This window comes from Odontesthes bonariensis, chromosome 6, assembly GCF_027942865.1.
Source record: "Odontesthes bonariensis isolate fOdoBon6 chromosome 6, fOdoBon6.hap1, whole genome shotgun sequence".
Taxonomy (NCBI): Eukaryota; Metazoa; Chordata; class Actinopteri; order Atheriniformes; family Atherinopsidae; genus Odontesthes; species Odontesthes bonariensis.
Window position 1 is genome coordinate 11,337,582 of NC_134511.1, and position 22,721 is coordinate 11,360,302.

Consider the following 22,721-nt stretch of genomic DNA (forward strand, 5'->3'; position numbering starts at 1 on the left):
CATGCCAACTCTACACAGAAAGGCCCTTGCCAGGATTTGAACCAGGAACCCTCTTGATGCAAGGCAGAACCAGTTTTTAGTTCTTCACGAGTGTTTTGATGGGATTTAGTGACATCTAGTGGTGTGGAGGCAGGTAGCAACCAACTAAATGCCCAAATCTTTCTTTTACTTTTTAAAAACTACAGTAGCCAGATGTCTGCTTGTTCTGGGCTGCAGCAGTAACATGGAGGGCCAACAATGTAACGCAGATTACCTGGAAAGAGACTTGCTATCATTCTTATTTTCACACAATTTTACACTAATGGAGCGTAATTATGAATATTGCATTTCTGCCAAAGTTTGCAGCCATCCGAGGCCAACACAGGCCTTGCATTTAAAAAGGGGGTATTTCTCATTAAGGAAACATAAAAACATTCTTTAAAATGCAGGGGGGGTCTCCGTCAAAGCTGTGCTAAAGGCATCAGGATGGTTCAATGAGCATGTTTATCCCACCTCAGGACTTAAAAGCAGGAGCCATCCCTGCATGCGTTTTCTGAGCCTCTCCCTGTGCTTACTCTGACCCGTGATCAGGTTTGACAAGTCCCTCTATTCAGAGCTACGCAGCAATACCGATATCCCCAAAGAGAGGGAGGAGGTAGAGAAGAAGAAGGGAGAAAAATCCTATCTGAGAGATTAACTTGCAGCACCCAACCGAGCCAGTGCTGGGTTCACTGGCTCACTCAGTCCCGTCTTACCCACTCGTCTCTTGTTCTAAACCGAAGCATGTCTTTGATACTCGACTAGATGGAATCTGGAGGCGTTACAGGTTTCTTTTGTGCTTTGCTCTGTGTACGCCAAGGCTGGGATTTCTTTTCTTCACCCCCCTCTTCCCTTCTTTCTTTCCCTCGTCCCTCTGCCTTCATCTCCTGCTCCCCTTCCCCCATTGCAAACACCAAATCAGTGAATCGTCAACAGTCCTCTCTTTTTTTAAGTTACCGTCATAAATTTCTGTTCAGCCTTCACTCGTAAGTTTCAGACCTGCACTTTCTGAGAATCAAAAACGGACAGATTTGGGTGTTGACCCAAGGTGGTGACCGCTTTGAAGGAGTTCGAAGGGTTTGATGAGGGGTGGGATTTTGGACAAACATGGTGGGTGGAGGAGTGGGGGTAGTTAGGGTTGTATGGGTGAGGTTTAACTCCCCTTGGAGATTTTCTTAAACCCATTACATCAGCTTTTTTCTGCTTCATGGGCTCCAAGTCCGAGGCTTTTGTGAGGGTAGAAATGACCTAAATTGACATTCAGAGTGGTTGTGGTTGGTTAAATTTGTCTGGGCATTTTTAGCATAAATAAAACAAGATTCCAGGGACCCTCTCTTTTAAGCCTTTTATGGATTTTGCTCCTTTGCAGGGAAGGCCTGAGATAAATGTAAAGTGGTCATGCCTGAAATCAGGTAAGATTTCTCAAACATGTTTAGATCCAAAAGATGGGTGGGGAAAGTCAACAGAATGATTCTGAGGCGTGATAAAAGGAAAAGCACAAACTTTTCAGCACTCACACCTTGATTGTGCTTTTAAAGTGGCCAAAATATTCTCAGCTTTGATTACCACAATCAGACTGTCAAAGTGGCACAGCCACATGCCATGGCTCTCGTTCATTTGAAAGAAAAAAAACAACAACATGCTTTTACAACTGATAAGATCACAAGTAGCTGACATTTTTGAGAAAGTGGTCAATGCAAGCTTCCCTCAAGAAAAGGGCGCACAGAATCAAAAGAAAAGTGTGAAATAAGTAATGATGCGGCAGCATCCCTAAGCTCAGACCACACATTCTAATCAAAAGGCTTCACAATGGCTGGCCTAAAAAACATAAAAGGAAAAAAAAGGAGAAAATCAAAAGAGGCCACTTGCTGGTGTAGGGCAAACTGATCTGCTGCACATAGACAGTCAAAAGCTAGTGGGAATGTCAAAAGCTCCACTGATCTCTCTCTTTCTCCCCTAATGTGATCAAACAGTGGTTCATTCCCCGGAGGAGGTCAAAGAAAGGGAGGGAAGGAAAGCAAATGGGAGCTTTGGTGCACCATAGGAAGCCAGCCACCAGCAGCATAACCAAGCAGTGAGCACAAAACAACATGCCGTCTCTCAAGGTTTCTTTCAGGTCCACGGCGAGGGGGAAAAGAAGAAGAGTAGGCCGAGGAGGAATGAGCGGCTGGGCAAACAGTGAGGGGTAAGGGCTCAAAGGGGCCTGGTTGCCCGGGTGAGGGGAGCCCAATGCTCCAACAATGTCCACATCAAACCGTCCGGCTGTGGGCCAGATCCCGCAGAGGTGTGCTCTCGGTACGCTTGGAGGTCAGTGGCGTGAACAAAAGGAAATGGAATGGCCTTACACTGGCAGAGGAGCTGGGCTCAGAGTACTGACACGAAAGGTGCGAGTACGGGCTCAAGATGAAGCGCGCTCTCCAGCATTTCAACACAGCTAAAACTGGGACCATCTGCAAGGTTGCTCAGTGGAGGGAAGTCTTTCCATTCATTGTTTGTTATTGTTTATTGGCACTTTTTGAAAATGTTGATGGAAATGTCCAAATTCATCTTCCTCTCCAACTCTCCATTTTTCCCCACTTTCTGTGATGATCACTACACCTACTACCGGTTTTAAAAGCCTTTAGTAATGGTGCCTATGCTTTGAGCATCTTATGATGACACTACTCAGCCCAGTTCATTCGCTTCCAAGCAGTCCGTGAAAAGCGGAATTTTTGCTTTTCAAAAAGTTTGCTTCATATTCATGACAATTCAATCCGGTCTCAAAGCAAAGGCTGAAAGAGTCACAAAAGTCCTCCTAACACACGTTACTTGAAAAGTCTCTCTGGGCCGCATGGAAATAAGTACAGGAATAATGTTCATCAGCATAAATACAAAGTTTTTTTACGTCCAAACTTTCACATTTTTCCCCCAAAGAGCAGGCTATGTCTACAAGCCAGAAACACAGGATAATCCTGGAGGACATAGGAATTCAACAGGTTTATGTTATTCTAAACCCTCATCAAGAGAATACTGAAAAATTATTGTTATTTTTCAAATAGCAGACAGCTCTAAAAGCCTACCCTTCCCATGGGCCTCGGGCACGGTTGCTATGGAGAGGAAGCTATTCACAGGCACAAATCAGTGCTGGAACAGATTCAGCGCACCGTAATACTGCAGGTTGGGACAAAACAACCGTCTCCAAATACATCTAAAACTGATCCATCCTTTGGTAAATGAGGCTCACACCTTTCACACAGACTGAGCAATACGTTTTATTGCGCAGTTGTTCAGTTTTTGCGTTGGTAATAGTTTCAAAAAGGGATTTAAGAGTTTGTTGTTCGTTTTACCATCAAAAGCTTAGAAGCACCCCCAATATCATTTATGCAGGCATATTACCACAATCTTGGATGCTCTACATAACTCCTTTCATTTAGCAATTCCAAAGTAGGCATCCAGTTAGCCCCCCGAATTTCAGTTACCATAACGATTCAGCCACACCTCCTTCTGGCTGCTTGAACAACAGTGTGTACACACAAGCCTCCACACAAACCGAACTGTCCCTCCACATACACTAATAAAAGGGGGGTGGGGCTTTAGTGGTGATCGGACAAACAGTGTTCTTGGACCTCTGCCGAGCGGGGCTATTGTGCAGGCGGGCGGTAAAGAGACAGAGAGAAAGGTCGGGGAGGGGCGGCGGTGGTGGTGCCGAGGTTCCTTCAGTAGCTGCCTCCGTCACTGGATGGTGGGGTGAAAAAGAGGGCTGATAGGTGTTAAGATGAGGCCCCGCTCAGATGGTGGAGAATGCAGGTGTGAGGAGGTGAGGTGGAATTAAGCAAAAAGATGTACCGAGTGTCTTCTTGGATTCAGATTCTGGAGTATTCTAGCTTAGGTCCTGCTTAATGTAGGTAGTAATAGTCACATGCAGAATTACTACATAACAAAGGATTGTGGTTATATGTGGCCAATCCGAAGTGATGGGGAACACCATTTTAAAATTGTGATCTTATTGCCCTTGCTTTTATCCTTTATGAGACATGTCAGAGCCACATGAACAGAAGGTCTGGGTGTGGATCCGTGTCATCCATTGAGTCTCAACCCACAGCACTGCCTGAGGACAAAGTCTGTGGATTTCACACATTCCACTGTGGGAGGGTTGATTTTGAGGGGCTTTTTCAGTGTTTTCTAACCCAACTCGGTAATAATCATTGAAAAAGGAAAATAACATAACCCGACAACAATAAAATAAACCAATTATTTTTGACAGGAAACATCTAACCTACCCTGTCAAGCATTACCATAATATTAGTGGCAGGTGTAGTCAGAGAAAGAGGAATAAATCCGACCGCAATGTCTTTTCACCTCACCCCTTTCAAAGCTTGCATAGCCCCATAAGTGTATGTTTATGCTCTGGGCAACAGAACATTTCTATTTCTGCAGCAAGGGCAATAAATAATCTACACGAGGACAAGAGAGAGGGAAAAGTACATTTTAATTGGCGTGGAAATAATTCCATTACCTTATAGCAACCATATAAAGGGTGATTTGTTCTTTTGATCACCCCAGAGAGTGTTTATGAAGTCACTGTGGGATCAGCCTGGGCCCAGGGGCAAGGCCAGCTACTAGAATTCCTCTGAACATTTGTTTAGCAGCAGGCCAAGTGCAGAGCGGTGCACAAACGCAGTATTGTTCCTCCTGTTCTCACTGGTTGCGCTGCCAGAGGTAGAAATTGACCGAGCCCGAAAGAGAAAACGGGAGGAAGAGTTGAGGGCTGGGAATAAGCAGACCCTGGGGATGGCCGCCGCTTAAGAGTTAAACATCAAACCTGCTTTACACACAAGCATTTCCTGTCTGCAGCATTGGCAGGGCGGGGGCTTTGAAAAGGTAATGACCATCTAAAGATCGGGTCACTTCACAGTCGAAAGGACAGTTCTATCCTCCCTCTATACTCGACTTACTTTGGCACGTTACAAATTACAGTTGAAGCCGATGTCTTCCTCACATATCCACACATTTGGATATATTCGAAAGAGATTTATCTGCCCCAGAGTCCATGACTGTAGTGCTATAAACCCCTGGGGATCCATATTATTTGATTTGTTTTCTATTAGGAACAAGGAACCACTTAGCCAGCTGTGACCTCTGGGGCAGTTGGCTGCACTTCTGAGAGAACTGTAGGTTTGATAGTCCTTCTTTGGAGGGCTATGGCAAACACTGCCTCTAAGAAACATAAACGAGCTACAGAAACTATGCAAACTTTCAATAATTCAGGCAGGATGTCCTCAAAGTGCCAACTGGAACTTTTTCTGTTTGCCAAACGTCTAATACAAAAGAATTTGTGGACTTGGTAACATGCAAGGCAACAAATATAAACAATGCAATATAGCAGAATTCCCCGCATTTTGGAAAATCTCGTATCAAAGTGGTGGCTTTGAGCTGTTTGCACTGTGGTGCTGTATTTATGCATTGGTTAAATATAATCTCATGAAAATATCAAATGGAATGAAGAAGACAAACGTAAGAGAGCTTTTGTCAGTCATAATGAACTCATCTCTTTCGTGGCACCTTGAGGATGACACCCAGTGGAACTAAGGATAATGACTGCTAAAAAGAGGTTGAGTGTACATTCAAACAGCCTGGCAAGTCGGGCCTATTTTTGCATATGAAATTCCATTGCAGCTATGGGTCAGGACCTCTGGGTCCTTAGGAAAGAATGTGTGACTTGAAATGGGAGACCAAAAGGGCTGCTTGCATCCCCATGGCTTCCCAGCTGGGAGGACAGCATTTGGATCAAAGAGGCTCTGTGATTCTTCAAGATGGGCAGTCGGGATAAACCAGGAGGGCATGTGAAGGGTCTGGGAGAGCTCTCATTCTTCATGCATCACGTGCGGAGGCCCAATGTTCTTTTTGGACCATTTACAGCTTCTACTTGTTTAGTTAATAATTAAAAGAAATAAATAGATTTAAAAAGAAATAAATAAAAAGACCACAGCTAGCCTGAGCCATCAGAGTCCCCATGAGTGCTTGTTAAAGCATAAACGATGCACGTTGTGTTAAAACGTTAGACAAACAGTCCAGTAAGAAGCAGGTTTGCCTCACGCCTGTTTTGGCCAGCTCAGTGATGCTGTATTTAGCAGAATGAAGAATGATTAAACCTCTTGTGATGGCCATGGCAGCCTTTTTGCCTCAAATACACCCTCTTCTGCTTCACTATAAGAGCATGAGATTCAAAATCTTTAAACCGATCGCTTTCAATGCCTCCATGTGAGCCATAACCTTCCGTAAATGGGCGTTTCTGTGAGGAAAATGCGAGCTGCTTGTGAAGGACTGGCAACCTGTTCAGGGTGTACCCCACCTCTTGGCCAATGGCAGGTATAGAAAATGGAAGGATGGCTGGCTGGACAGAAAAGTGGCTGCTCCCACTCTTGTATATCAGACTGTAGCACCCTCACAGAGAATTGGTGTGTGCATCCAGGTGTCGTGTTCCCATAAATGCTGATCGGAGCCATAGTTGACAAATACCTGTGACTATAGGAGAATCATTTAGCACAGCACTCACTGCCAATTAATCGAAATTAACAGGCTTACTTTAAAACAAAGAAATGGTGTTTGTGCTTTTTCTTGTTGCCTTGCAGCCTTGCTTCAGTGGTGATCTCAGTCAAGTGGAGTCTTAACAGCAACCTAAATTGTTCTCTGGGGATAAAACTGGCACAGACTGGAGCACAGGTGCTGATTTTTCAGTTCACTACTCGTTTGAGCAGGTTTAGAGCTAAGTTAGGCAGGACTAGACATCGTAAAGCTGCCGTCAAACCAGCACTGAGCAAAACTATTCATCTAAAACAGATAACCGTGTAAAAACATCAAAAGACAGGTGAAGATACAGATGGTGCTGCGGGCCCTTAGCGCCCACCTAAACCTGGGTTTATTAGTGTAACGAGTGCGTCACAATAACAAGGACAGAGAACAGAGTGTCTTTTGTAGGGAGAATCATGATGACCAGCATCCCCTTGGCGGGCTTCTGCACTGCCCCTATGGGAGAGATTAAGTCTCCAGACCTCCAGCACCTAGTCTGCCAGCCAGCCAGGGCCCAGCCCGGAGAAACCTGTCATCACTACCACAGAGGCCTCTATTCATCCCTGCAAAGACAAAGCCAAAAGTGTACAGCAGCCATCCATGGCATCCCAAGCATCCAGATATCCACCAGCGATATCATTTTAGGCTTTTGTGAGCCTGTGCTTTAGTTTACCCGCCGTTCTATCCTTTCACCCCTGCTCTCCTTCCCTCCCTGTCGAGGATTTGTTCATTTTGTGGTGACGACCGCACCTAAACTGTTACCACACACCGACCGGTGTTGGATATCAATTAAACACACAATTCAAAAAGCTTTTTAGAAATCCCAGGAAGGGATGATCTCAAATATGGGTTGTCATTGACTGCACATGAAATTATACCTTTTGCCGGTCCCGCAGCAGTATTATGAAAGGTAAGTTCAAAGAGAAAACCAGCAACACTTTTGAATATTTCAACAGCATCCTCCCTGAAGAGCACTTGTTGTAGTTGAATCCCAGGACTGAGTTCACAGCAAAGTGTTTCAAACAGGCAGGGACACCACTTTTTGAAACTGTGATTGCAGACTGATGCACACCGATATTCATCAGAACCGCTGCACGTGGTGAATAGACTGAATAGTGAGCATGAGCAAACACAGCTTTAAGTTCATGAGAGAAAAAACAAAAGACACGCACTGATGTTTGTCAAGCAAACCCTTTCTGGAAAAGTCAAGGAAAAGCCCCCGTATGCCACTGCATTCAAAAATACAGACAGTTGAAAGACAGTGGAGCTCAGAAATTACACTGCAGGATCTTTGTCTCAGACGCTTTCCGGCCTGGCCCTCTTTCGGCCACACTGGGCCCCTGAGCCCTTGTGGTGAAATCTCCACCTGCTGATAGCATCAGCCCCCCCACTCCTCTCTCTCTCGGGCATGTGTGGTGGCCACTGATAAAAGAACTGCAGATAAGAGGAAACACAAGCTGTGATGAGGAACACATTGCCAACCAGGAGTACATCAGCCCGGTGGAACGGAAAGAGAAGGAAAGAGACAGCGAAATAAAAGAGGGAGGGGCAGATATAGGGAGGAAAGCGAGAAGGGGATGGGTGGGAGAAGAGAGAATGAAAATGATTAGAGGGAGAACACTGTGTGGAAGAAAAGAAAATCTAAGTTGGGAATGCAGAGTCAGTGTAAGCGGAAAAATTATAAACATAAGTGGCCATAAAAACAAATTAATTAGACCACTCAACTCTGTAGGGAAAAACCTTTAAACTGTAATAAGAAGTATATCTTTTTTCTAATTGTCCTCTTGAGATTCGCAACAAACACAAAGTAACTGGAACCACGTTGACACCAGCCCCTGTACATATGGAAGCAGGAGAAGCAGAATAAATGCACATGAAGAAACAAGGTTTTTTTTTCCTTTAACATTTCTGCAGCTCATTTCGAGTGAGACCTTTGAACGTTCAAGTTATTGCAAGAAATACCTTAAGCAAAAATAAGCTTTATCATCCGACAAGCATCCAGATCAGACGAACCGATCCGCTGTCGGCTCCATGTCAGTGAGTTGGATTTAAAAAAAAAAAAAAAAAAAAAAAACAAGCTAAAAAAAAAAAAAAAACAGAAAAAAAAACAGAAGACAGTGAATGTAAATAAATCTGAGCTGTTGACACGGGCCGAGAGTGAAGGGGACAGGTGCCACAATGACACCAGCGACCTCCGGGGGATGTATGCATCCCATAGCGGTGTCCCCTTTCAAAACGGACACCGATGGGGACAAACCAGTTGGTCCACTAAGGGGTGAGAGCACAGCCACGGGTCACTCAGCTACAGCCAGGGAAACACCAGCAGCTTAAATGATACTTAGATTTGTGGAGATATTTTAGGATAAAAAAAAAAATAATAATAAAAAAATTCTGTCCTTGTTGCAGGCTTTTGCTCCCTGGGTTCCTTCCTGAGTCATATTTTCGTTCCACACTGTAAATTCATTTTCATTCATTCTAAAACTGAAACTCCTTCTGCGATTCCCATCAAATCATGCATGAAACAGGCACACCTGCTATGTGTAAAATGTAACACACGGAAAATGCAGCAAAAACAGTCTAAACAGCCTGCATTTAACCCAGTACACCCTGCTCCTGGCCCGGCTGCCTCTTATTGGCGCGGAGTCAATGCAAAGTGTCCTGCTAATCCAACAGTTGTCTGGCTACGCTGAAAGTCACCTCTGAATCCAGCTCCAGCACTCGTGTCAGGAATCCACAGGCTCTTTGCATACCGAGCGGCCGGATATCCTCTAGTTAAAGAGGGCCCTCTAAGCCAGGGACATGTGTTGGATGACTGGGGAGGGTGACAAGGGGTAGGGTTTTTTTTTTTTGGGAGGGGGGCGGTGGAGGTGACAGGGATGTACAGGCTGTGCTTAAAAGGCCTTTAGAGTGACATCAGCATCACTTTGAGCTGGCACACAAAATGAGGTGCGAGGAGTCCCAATAGAAACCAATCCATTTACCCGCTGATCCTCCTCGCCGTGCACAACACTGGCTGAGAGGGCAGTTGTTTCTGTTCCGAGCCTGCAGATCTGTGCTTCTGTGAATGGCTTTTGTGTTGCTGTCGGGGCAGAACAAAGTGAGTTCAGGTTACTGCACTCCTCCCGTTATTGGCCCACATTGTCTCTAATTATTCCAGCAAACATTGACACAGCATGTGTGGTCTCACATTTATACACCCTGCCCCCAATGCCGAAACAGAGAGAGGAGAGCAGAGAGAACTTGTGAAAGGCAGGAAAAGAAAAAAAAAAGGACGAGTAGGGATATGTAGTCCTATTTGCCGTTCTGGGCCTCAGCATGGGAAACTACATGGGACGCTGCCATTAGGTGGAATGAAATTGTGGGTCAACTGATCCACAACTCAAGCTTTTAATAAATAAGCAACCGCGACCGATTGACATGGGGTGAATTGCAAAAACGACCAAGTTTTCCTTGATGCACCAGAACTCTACACATCAATTTAAATTCTGAAACTTTCTCATTATCATTGTCGATGCAAAATCCAGTTCCAACAAAACAATAATTATGACGCGTTTATGCATCTGTACCAAACTAAATCCTCTGTCCACGAGCGTAGCTTCAGGTAATACTACAGAAAAGCTGACATAAATACACAAAAGAGATTACAAAAAGGGCAGTAGCTCAAACTGGACCACAGGGGTGGCTCGTGTAAAATCAAATCCTGAAACATTGAGAAATGATTACCTTGCTATATCATTGTCACCATCCTCTTGTTATTCTTTGATAGCAGTGCTAGAGGAAAACCTTGGTGGACTAAGAAGCCATTGTAGAAAATTAGCAAAAAGAAAAAAAAAAAAAAAAAACTCTAAGCAGATCCAATTCAGATTCAAACTAAAAACGGCATTAGAACAAATGGACTGACTCGTTCCCACTTTTCACAGATGGGTTTTTAGGATTTTAACCAATGGATGCAGATTTGTAATTGCACACTCCTCCTGGGAGAGTTGAATGCCAAGTATGAAGATAGCATCAAGACTAGAGTAGATATCTGTTGTGCTTGTGGCCACAAGAGCACCATGTGAAAGTGAGAGTGAAGTCCTTTAAAAAAAAAACAAAAAAAACAAAAAAAACAAAAACACTGCAAAGCATTTTTATAAAGCCTCTCCTGCAGCCCAGTCTGTGTAATCTATACATTTGTCCACTTATACCAAACGTAGTAGTGCCCTAGTCTATGGTTGTAAACTGGGAGATGGTAATGTGTTCCTTGGCTGTTGTGGCAGTGTTCATGAGACATGCCGGGAGTCATAAAAATATTCAAACTGTAACCAAGTATGTCATGCAAAGCTAGCCAAGAACATTAATGCTAACCGTTTGTGGGTGCTAGAAAATGAAGGAACTGCAAGTTGGAAGTTAAAAAAAAAAAAAAAAAAAAAGTATATTGACCGTTTAAAACATTGTCCAGGACGAGTATTGAACAGGCAATCTCTTGCATAAAGAGAGCCACAAAGGTCTGTAGATTAGATTAGCAAATTCTGCCATTCCCTCCTTGCCCTGTGTAAGTGTATCCTAGACGTGGAAAGTGGACATCATCACGCAGGACCACGCATGAAGACATAGGACATCGACGTGCTGATGACTTAGAATTTAAGCTGCAGTTGTGAAGAAAACACGTTCTGTCATGTCGAGTTTTACCACACTGTAATATACACTCCTGTAATGTCTTTGCAATACTCTTAATAAAATTGAAAAATACTTTATTTATCCCAAAGGCCATTTAAAATATTGAAGTAATATTGAAGTTTGATCCCTTTAAACTTTAAAAGCTTTAATTGTGTATGGTCATCTGTAATGTGTTGCAGCTGAGCCGAAGAAGCCTCTGACTGAACACACTCCACTTCCTATGTCCAACTTTTTACCTGCTATGGTGAATGATATGATATACTCCAAAACCAAATTATTTTGTTACAGCTGCAAAACTCAAGAAAGCCGTGTCAGATAATTCAGGTTTTACACATGCAGGAGTTTCTTGTGAAACAAAACTTTTAATAGAAGTAGGCACCAGAGATTGAGATATGCAGGTGCATTATTTTACATTTTGGTTCATCTATGTCTGTTGTGAAACTAGAAGCCATCTTAGCAAGGAAAGCAAACAACTAAATCAACCTATGAGCACCCCAAAAGCTCACAAATGCATTCAAGTACAAAAATGCATTCTCAGCATGCAAATTTCAAAAGCTCCTGCATCCAATATATATTAAAAAAAAAAAAGAATGGTGCTTTAAACTGTACGGTAAGGCCACTGTTAAAATCTCCAAGCCAAATTCCCTGAGAGGTTTACTTTGAAATGCCTGCGGGATGCACGTCACCCTGGGGTGACAGTTTGACTTTGTCACATGCCTGTGGGATACAAAGGGCTGCACTGGCCTGTCTTTTTCTGTCATTCCCATCCTCTCCCACTCCATCTCTCCTTTCTCTTATAACAGCATTCTGAGAAACTAGACTCCCTGACATGTCCAAGGACAACTTCTCATTAGTGAGCCAAGTGTGTTTGAACAGACTGCCCAAAGTGACACAGAGGCTGACAAAGGCCTCTTTAGCCATTTCAAAAGTAGCTGAAAATTAAAAGTGCTTTCGCTGCGACATGCGATGTAGGAGCAGGACTCAGGAGGAAAATACTGGGGGTGTAGTCCACTCTACAACACAGAAAGAATGCGATCGTTCCTTCTAATTTTTTCACTCATCTCCATGACCTGTAGTGTATGCAGTATGCTGACGGCAACATGCGAGGTGAACAGATAGATCGCAAAGACAAAGAAACGGGCACAGCTGGCCAGGAGTAATTGTCCTGACCTTTAACGTGAAATTAAGTTCGCAAGGAGCCAAGTGGGTTCAGAAGGTGGGAATGGAAAGAAATTGAGCACAATCTGCATGACAGAAAATGTCACTTCAATTAGACAAACTAATCACAGTCTTGGAACATATTCAAAGATACCAACTACATCTCATTTATTGTGAATCCTGTTCATTAAACTGTCCTTTTTAAATGGAGCACATTTCTTACATACAACTGCATTAACTAGTTCCATACAGACTCATATAATCCCACCTCTGACAGCGTTTTCCTTCAGTGATTTCCCTTTATATTTTGTTGCATATCCCACAATGTTCTGCACAATAGCAGCGGCTGAAAGGTTTGGGCTGCCTCTCTTCACCCTCAGCATGAAGTTCAGCTGCGGTTTTCGTCGAGCAGCGTTCAGAAAGGTGCAGAGCACCTGCAAACTGACACCGAAACAAAAGCAATCTGGCTTTGTTTTGAGTATTTTTCCTGACATTTTAAAACCGAACAATGGCCCGAACAGCACGTCGAGAGGAGAACTGAAAAGGACAGTAATTTGAAGCCTCGGATGGATGCTTTGGTATGAACTGTGCTTCGCCGCCGTTCCTCCGAGTAGAACGATCAGCTGGATGATTCTGCTTGATTGTTGCGAAGGGCGACGGTCTCTCCGTGCTGGAAACAAGGGGTCTCCACTCTCCTCAAACGGCAACAAAAGCTTTGCGCTGCAGCTCCGACTTCCGGATTAAAGGCCGGCCTTCGGCTCAAACTCCAAATAAACAAAAGTGCTGGTGTTTATTGGCAATTCAACATCAAAAGAGACACGCAATCGCCAAACGAGGATGAGGAAAAAGAGAACTTCAGAGGCATGCAAATGGCCTTTGGTAAAAGTGAATCAGCAACAGTGAATTATTGTCATGTGCTCTCGACAAGGGAGACACTCTCTTGAAGAGAGCAGCTCTCTCTGCTGTCATGGGAGCTGTCAATGAGTTATCAGCCTGATGATCATGGGGGTACTTTGAAAGGATCTGTGGTCATGCATGGTTGAACACGCATTACGAGGGAAGTACGTGTACACACTCACACACACACATAAACACAAGCCCTGTATAAACTTTACAAAGAACAGAGTCAACTCTGGTCCACCTGTTGTGTACTTTGGAGACGCCTCACGGATCAAACAATCGACTGGAATCATTAAATCCATTTACACTTTTTCTGTGAAAACAAACAAAAAAAAAAAAACTGAACTTTTTTTTTTTCCACCCGGATCTTTGCGGTAGCACGGTGACCTAACCCAACATCTCCCCCCAAGGTGTTCAACCTTCTGGCTTCGACTTTAACACTTGAGGTATTTTTCTCATCATGCTTGAGCAAGGGAATACCTCCACCTTTATTTGTATGGGAGTGGATTTAGCTCCAAGGCCTGCAATTACATCATCATTCAGTTTTGCAGCACTGCATATCAGGGTCGGCATTAGTCATAGAGGCCTTTGAAGAGTTTGGCCCAGCCTTCGCTCTCTCCCTCTTCTCCACCCCCTCCCCCTCCCCCTCCCCCTCCTCCTCCTCCACCCCCTTCAGCTCTGCCTTTGATGTTAGCACGCGGAGCTGTGCCGAGCGCCGCGGCCTCCCAGGCCTCCCCGCCTCGCCTGATCCTATCTGCTCAAGCGGCACATTCATGTGGTTTACACCCGCAGCACGACTCCCGGCAGCTATTCAACCAGCCTCGCAGGCCACTCCCCTGTTCAGGGTCCAGGGGCTGGAGAGAGTGCCGGCATGGTACTATATCATACAGATACATGAAAAGGAAAAAAAACAAAAAACTTTCCCCTGACCTGATAGAAGCCGGCGAGTTAAATCTGGCAAAGATCTTGCTCTTATGACAACAAAGTTGGCGACTCAAGTTATGCTTGGCTGCAGCTACACTGAACAAAATGAGCTTTAATCCTTAAAAAAAAAATAATATCAGACTCTGCAAGGATATTCTTTCAGCATATAAGACACAAAATGAAATAAATATAAAACCCTGTGTCCCAAATACCTTCATTATACCCCTGATGCTAGGGGACCACATAAAAAAGAAGCACATTTTTCATCTGAAAAAAAAAAAAAAAAAAAAAAAAATCTAGGGCACATCTTTAACAACAAGAGGAGGAGGGAAGATGTAGTGATATATCTTTACTCTGGAGACGCACAACATGCTCAGGAGGGGAAAAAAGAAAACGAGAGCAGAGATCACCCAGCTTGTTCTCATCTGACCAAGCAAGTTCAATCCATCATACCTCTGGCCCCATTGCGTTACATCCTGGATCTTCCTCATTACTGAACCAACCACCTACACGGACATAAACCGGTGAGCATAGTGAAGAGGAGGGGGGGCTCAACCTGAAACTGATTTGTCCCAATCTGGCACCCGTAGGTGTGTAGAAATTCCATTAAAAGGAAGACAAAAATTGCAGGGTTTCTGACAGAAGGGCTGTTAGGAGAACACTCAGTGGCGGTCCGACACTTATTTACGCCCCGGGCGAAACCGGGTGCTGGTGCCCCCAACCCCCCTACTGCTCACAGTGAGATGTTGCACTTCACTGTGCGTTGCGGTGGGAGCATCAGTGCAGTGTAGTATTAGGTTAGCAGACTGACCTGTCATTATTTCCTTCTCCGTTTTCACCCATTTGGTCCATCACCACCTACAATACTGTGCTGGCTCATTCTGTCTTCTTCACTTTCCTATTAGTACTATTATTGATACCATGTTCGTCGCCATCTGGCACGTAGAAACACCTCCAATATCAATAAAAAAAACAATTTTTTTATTTTATTTTTTTTGGATCGTTTTTTTTATTTTATTTATTTTTTATTTTTTTTCACCCCGCGATGCCGTCCCGGGCGCCTGCCCGGTCGGCCCGCCTCTAGGACCGCCCCTGAGAACACTAACATTAGGATGAACATGTGCACAAAACCAGTAGACAAAAAATATGTTTGCGTCAAAAATAACACGGGGGCAGGATCTTCCTGCAGCATTTTTTTTTTTTTAGATGCATTATGTAATGATGTATACAAAAGACAGAACTTTGAACCCAGTGTTCTTGAACTGAGTGGGGAAGATCGGCGATAAGACCTTTCCTTTCATGAAAACAAATGCGAGCAGCACGACGACCGATGGGGAAAAGATGTGAGATTACTCATGGAAAGAGGAGGAGAAGGAGACCAGAGTGAGTACGACTCCCTGCACAACTACCTTGAAGGAAAATAATAAATAAATAAATAAATAAAACAAGTACAACAAAAAAGGGAGGCTGGCATTGTGGCCTTCCATGGTTAGTCAGCACATTCCTGGCCGACAACAAAGGATGCCTCCGCCTGGATGAGCTACTGCGGGCATTGTCATTCCATAACCCTCGACCCCTTGGCCTTTGTTTTGCAGACCCCATGTGTCAGTGCATAAAAATGTGGGATGTCTGGATGGACTGGGCCTTTTAGCGCCATCTCATCAAATGCAAGCAGACACACCAGGGTCTATTCAGAGAGTGGAAAACCCACTCCGGACTCTTTTTCATCTTTGAGTTGTCATTCACTGTGCTTCAAAAAGTAACCCGAGACAGGACAACGAGAAACCCCCCCCCCCGCGCATAAGTGAGATATTATCTTATGGTGCATTTGTCAGAACCCGTCAGAAGAAAAAAAATAAAAAATAAATTATTAAAACCTCAGAGAAAAGCTGAGCTAATATTTCCAAATCACAGAAGTGTCACACACTTCTGTGATTTGGGGGGGGGGGGCAGAGCTCCCCTGGGAGAGGCCTGGATGCTGGAGAGAAAGCGGACGCATTGACTGAAGCGGAACATCAAAAATCTTTTCAGCCATTCAACCCTCTGGAAACTAGCATAGCTACTGGGGCCACCAGTACAAACATGCAGGTGTTGGAGGTGGAGTGTTGTGCTGAGTGGGAGCGGAAGGCTGAGAGAGGCAAAAGAGGCAGGGGCAGGAAAACCAGCATTATCCAGTGTGAAGAAGTCTGAGGAAGAGTCCAGTGATGCAACAGGGAGTTAGGTGTTCAGTGTTTTTGTGGACAGACCTGTTGTGTGGTTGTATCAGAAATGATGCTGCCACAACTTGCAGTAAAAGATATTTTATTTTATTTTTTTTAAATCCACATATTAGCTGGTTCCTCCTCCCAAATGCACGGCTTTTGGTCCGGTTTTATAATCACTGTAAAATAATTACACTCAAACATTCTTTAGCTGTTGTTCTGCTAAATTAAACAATTTGAAAAGGTAGAGTAGGTTAGAGTTTTGTACACGCACTACTATCCTGAAACACTCAGGTGTGCTCCAGAGATTTTCCCTCCGGCTCCCGAGCAAAATCTCGGATAGATTCGCCGACTGAGCTCATCCGTGAATGCAGCAGGTAGTGTTTACGGCGAGTAGGCGTACTGGTGGAGTTGCTGCTGAGATGCATTTGGCTTTCCACTTGCTCGTCAGTTCAAATGTGGAATGGATAAAAATGTAAAAATATAAATAAATAAATAAATAAAAACAGCCCATGTGAACCGTTTTCTCGACATAACACAACCAAGACCATCTGCGTCCCATTCTGCCTGCTGTGAGCTCCACACAGACACTCCCTGCATCCCATCGGTGGATTTTCAGCCGGGAGACTGCGCCTCACTGAGAAGTGCTCGTGTGAACAGCATCTGTGGAAAATGACTGAAATGTCCTCGCATACTCCCGGAAATCTCTGATGTTCACGTGCGGGGGACATTTGGTGTTCCCTAAAAAGAGAACGATCAATAGACTTCTAACTTTTATGTTCATCATCCCAATCAACGACACGGCAGGAGAGAGGCGAGCCTGGAAATGACATCACAGCCCCAAAGCGTTGTCATGGAGGAGATGACACCAGTGTGGCATCATCTTGAAATTGCGTCAACTAATCTGGCAAGATCTTTGTATTGAAGTTTTTACTGGTAGCTTTAAAAGTAAAAAAAAAGAAGGGGCTGAAAGCAAAAATAGGCCTCAAACAGGGCTTTTAATAAACAGTTACAAATATATATACAAGACAACTGGAACATTAGATAAAAAGAAATTAAACACTGGTGCACAGTGTTGCAGACATCTACTGCATTCTTTCTCAAAACTCAAAGCTAATCAGCAGGTGGCACTACCGAGCATTAAAGCTTCAATAAATTAGCCGCTTTTTTCCCCACAGCGTTGGCTGGAAAGCGCAGACGCTTCAAGAACGTTCATCTGGCCAAGACTGGGGCTTCCAATGTTACAATAACAACAAATGCATGCCACCACGGCACCCCGATACAATGTGAGACAAATCATCAGTGCACGCCGATTTGTTGTGGGCAGCACTTCAAGTCATTCACATGCAATCTAGGACGCGCAACAAAGTATTGGCTGGATCTAAAAACACCAGAGTGGAAGTAGGGGGTGAGTCTGTGTCCGGGGGTGGGGTGGGGGGGGGGTTGTTAAGCAAGAGAAAGAGAAAAACAGTTTAGCCTGTTCTATTCCAAAAAGAGGAGAAATGCAGCCTCAAATTACTTTGGCTGGGACATGAAAGAGAAGCAGGGTGGCGGTTAAGAGACGATAGCACTTAAAATACAGCTGCGACCGCCAAGCCAATAAATGGAAAAAAGTAGAGAGCAGCGCTTTTAACCTTTTTAAACCAGAGTTTGTGTACGGCTACTGTTGCTTTGGCGCTGGGAGTGGCCCGGTCCCTGGCACCTACCGTCTGGGACCGGCCCATTATGGCCTCTTGGGGTTTCCAGGCTGTGGTGAGAAAGCGCGCTGGATGCCTTAAACCACTAAAGCTCTCATTATAGTCTAAATGCAGCGCGACACAACTCCTGCCAGCTGCAAGGTAGGAGCTCCAGCATTTAAGCGCATCGTTGTCTTAGCTGAAAACCACCACTTTCCCCTTACACATCCAAATCAGGGAAGAAAACGGACATTCTCAAAGGAAAAACAAAACACTACATGGAGTCTCCCAGCACTTCACAGCCAGGGAGATGAAGCTCAAAAGGTAAAGCGGCTCGTGGATGTGGGGGGAGAACTGGAGCCTCTTCCCCTTTCTGATGCTGGATTTAGGGGATGCTCCGTGTCCCCTCGGAGAGGAAGTAGGCAAAAGCCACACGATTCCCTCTGCATCTGGCCGACAACACTACGAGTTCCATCTGGTGCTCTCAGTGCCCCTGCCACGTCCCTGCCTTCGGCTCGGCACTCACACGCTGACAGCACAGGCCCGCTGGAAATCAGAGGCAGATGTGAACGCGTGCAGAGCACTGCAGCTCATCTCGCGACAGGAAAGACGACTTGGCACGGGAGAGACATTACAGAAATGATGAGTGACAGATAGCGATGCCCTTCGCATCGCACCTGCTCTAATCAGCTGTGCAAGTGCTGCCAACAATGATGCAAAAGAAAAGAAGAAAAAAAACAAAAAACACGGCGATGACAGATCTTTACGGTGCACCTTGGGCAATCGCTGACACTGAATTACCAGTTAATCTAGTGGTAGTGTCTGCTGGCTTTTGGCAGCATATGCCAGTGTGGAATACATATCGATTTTCTCCGCTTCGGGCTTCCCCAACTTAATCCCTTGGAGCAAAACGCACTCTGGCACTTTTTCCATTATAGCACTCCGAACAGAGAGAATTCAAATCTGGCACGAGATGTGAAAACAAAGACGACTAGCAGCTCTGCGTCTTCGAGCTGCCGCAAGCACTCTCCTAAAGTCGGCACCGATAGTTGACCCCCCCCCTCCCTCCACACACAGTCCGACGTCCTGATAGAGTGATTTAAAGGAGACATGTATCACCATGCTATCACAGAGCTGAGCTGAGGCAATCGGGGGACTTGGGGGTTTGGCACTGCGGGCAGATCTGCGTCACCGTGCCTCCCCACCCCGCAGAAGAGAGCAAGAGGCAAATTAACTTAATTTATTATTTTTGGCCCCTACAGCGTGTGCCACTTTTTTTGCGCTCCTCTGGCAGAGCTGGAGCGGTGTTAGCTTTAGGGAATTAGAAAAGGCGAGTTGGGAGCGTGCAAGTGGTGATGGTGGTCAAGTCTTTGCTCAGGAATGGTGCCAAGCCCCCCCCCCTTTCCCCTGTATTTGAACCCATACCTGCTGAGGTCTGGCCACCACTACACACACACACACACACACACACACACACACACACACAGGCACACACAGTAATACAAACCTCCTAAGGGCTCGGATTAAACACCAGAAGAGAGGTCTGGGAGGCTCCCTAAACCTCAGGTTTAGTCAAGCTGCTTATTCACCAAACAGAAAAACTTTGATATCAAAAGCAGTCAAGTGTAACTGCCGCACGGGTCACAGCCAACAACCGAACGCACAAAATTCCTAATTCTTGAATAAAAGACCACAGGAATTATACCCGAAATGTTACTGTAGCGTCGTGTACACACTACTGGATCTAAACGCAAGGAATATGAGACCAGTTTAAAAAATATACTGGTCAGGTTGTCATTCACTATCAGTTCTAACTTGTAGAAATCTTTGGTAGAATACGCTATGCGAAGTTTAAGGCAGTGGTGTGTGTGCAGGACAAGCTGCCCCTCATTATAGCCTGACAAAATATAAGCCGTCGCAGAGTGGTCAGCAGCTATGTTTGCAAAGAAAGCAGACCTAAATAGATGCGGTTTTTGATGTAAAGCCGAGGTCCGACATTGCTGTGCGGTCAGCGCGTGGCGCCGAATGACCATCTCTGTGTAGAAAGCAGGCCTCGTTTTTGAGCATCTCCTCCTTTTCCGTCGCTACACCTCGCCTTCCTTTTCACGTCAAGAGCCGTCGGCTTTAGGGGAAACCAAGTGGCAGACGTGCACACAGAAGCGAGGCCGGTGCAGCCCTGACGCAGAGCTCTCAGGCTGCAGCATGTGTTGGCTCACGGTGGAGAGTGGCAGAAGACGACTGAGGTTTTCTTGCATACAAGTCCATCAGCGCCACGCTTGATCTGCCATCACGGTGCGGGTGAACTTGATCAAACATACAAACGCCTTAAACTTGTGCAGCTCCTGGCTTTTACACAGTCCCAACTCCCTGCTGCTTTCTGCAGTCCCAGTTTAGGATTCATGATTCATCTTCTGACCAGCTGATAATCAACTTTACACTAAAACCCATTCATAAGTGAAATGTGTCTAGACAGTCACAAGGCCATAGATCTGCTCTAATATCAGTCACAAACTACACCCAAATTTACTTCATTACAGTACAATAGAGGCCCTCTGAGTTTTTACAGCCAACTTCAAATAAATAAGATGGATCTTCAAAGGGTGAATGCATGCCATTACGAAAGCCAAATTATATTCAAGAGGCTTCAACTTATGCAAAAGGAACTGAGAGACCAGTGCATCCCAGGGACCTGGCAGATCGTGTTAAAGGTCAGGAAATGCATCATTAAAGAATGGCACATGACGAGAGCCGAACTCTTTACTGCCTTACAATCAGGGGCCAAATAGATTAGGGAAGAATTAACCTATTAAACATTCAAATAAACACTTTGCGCCGAGGCAAAGCTCATATTTGTGTGCCTTCTACTCAGTCTAGGGCTGGGACGGCTGATCCAAGCGCACTTGTCACGTTTTGGGACCAGGAAATAAGAGGTGGACTCTCAAAAAAGGTGCTCTTTTTCCGCCGGATCCTTCATTTTTGTTCACGTCCGCTAAAAACAGTGGCGTGTAAAACAAAAAAAAAAACATAACGCACTACTTCCAAGCAGAAAGCTGCAGAAAGCTGCAGACAGTCGCTACGCCAGCGGCGAGACGTGTCTACAGGCTATAGGTACACGGACATCACTACCGAGACCAACTTTTAGGGGTTTTAAAGCGCTAAAACGCCAAAGCTGAAACCCGTGAGACGTCCAAACTAGACACAAATAAGAGCTTCGTTATTGCTGTTGGGGGTGGGTGGCGGTAGGGGGATGCTTTGCGTAAAAAAATCTGCTTTGGAAAAACTTGAAAAACTTTTTTTTTAAGGCGATCCGGGGGGGGGGGAGGGGGGGGTTATCATTTCTGGAAAACAGTTCCCAAATGCGCGTGTTCCTGGCTGTGGGCAATTACCTGAAAAGTGCGCACAAAGTGATCTCCAGACATCAACAAAATAACTTGCAAGAGCATGTTTTCCCTGTGAATGAATTCCACAAGATAGGAGCCATCTTGTGACCGCATATGCTTGCGAGCTTAGTACCATCCTCACACACTGCCTGCACACACACACACGCGCGCGCACACACACGCGCGCGCACACGCACACACACGCGCGCACGCACACACACGCAACACGCAAGCATGTACAACTCTTGTCAACCCACTCCCCCCCCCCCAAACACCCCCCGTGGAAAAAGTTTGAAGGAGGGCAGCTTGGTAAAACAACAGCCCGAGTCCCACTACTGTTGCCCGGGACTGCTGCTCGCCGTTCTCCGGTGAGAGAGAGAGAGAGAGAGAGAGAGAGAGAGAGAGAGAAAAAAAAAAGGACACTTTACACGTACTTGAACGATCTCCCCCTCCGCGCTGATAGTGGCTCCAGCTTTGGAGAACCGTCCCTGCAAGCCAGTCGTGTAAGTAGTATAATCTCCATTGGGACTGGACTCGAACAGCACCACTTCCACAAAGGCTGTATCCTTAGCGAAAGCGGCACCGAGAGAAGCGGCGATCAGCGAGATCACCAGGACCACCGAGTCGGGCACACGATCTGAGCCTCTCCTTGGTAAAATCATCATCTTGCCGGCTGGATCTGCGGCGATCGGGACATAATTTCTCACGGATTAATTAATCAGGTTGAAGGTAATTGAAATCAGGTCTCTGCGCGCGCTGCGGGCGATGCCTCAAAGGAGTCCGAATTGTGCAATAAATGCTGAGCCTGGGCTGAAGCGTGTTTATTTCACCACTGCGAGCCTTGTCAATTACATTGCCTCAAACGCAGCCTCGCTTTCTCCCTCCCTCCCTCGCTCCCTCGCTCCCTCTTTCTTTCTTTCTCACCCTCCTCCTCCTCCTCCTCTACAAAGCGGATCTCCTTTGATCTCTAAACACGTGATTTTTTTTTTTTTTGTTTTTTTTTTCCTCTCTTCCAAAAGGGTTTATATCCCCACCCACCACTCTTTCTGACCCTCTCCTTTGCACTCCCCACTCTGAAGTGCCAGCACTCAGTTAAGGAGGCACCGAGGACATCGGCTCGCGCTGAAAGGGGCTTATTGTTTTGCTAAAACTTCAAGTAACACGTTAACTTTTCCGTCAACTGAGTCTCTTGAGTTGAGCATGAAGTAAATGCGGCTCGGCTCGAGCCCCCTGCCGCCACGCGGGGCTTTCTGCTA

The 22,721-nt window shown here is 45.4% G+C and overlaps 1 protein-coding gene across 2 annotated transcripts in view; it reads right to left on the reverse strand.

Annotated features, from left to right (window-relative positions):
- znrf3 (zinc and ring finger 3) overlaps positions 1 to 22,339 on the reverse strand; it is a 68,782-nt gene extending 46,443 nt beyond the window's left edge. For both annotated transcript variants that reach the window (XM_075467380.1, XM_075467379.1), the window contains exon 1: positions 21,900 to 22,339. In XM_075467380.1, the coding sequence (XP_075323495.1) occupies positions 21,900 to 22,130 (231 nt within the window). In that variant the 5' untranslated portion in view covers positions 22,131 to 22,339. The remainder of the gene's footprint in view (positions 1 to 21,899) is intronic.
- Positions 22,340 to 22,721: the final 382 nt, after the last annotated feature.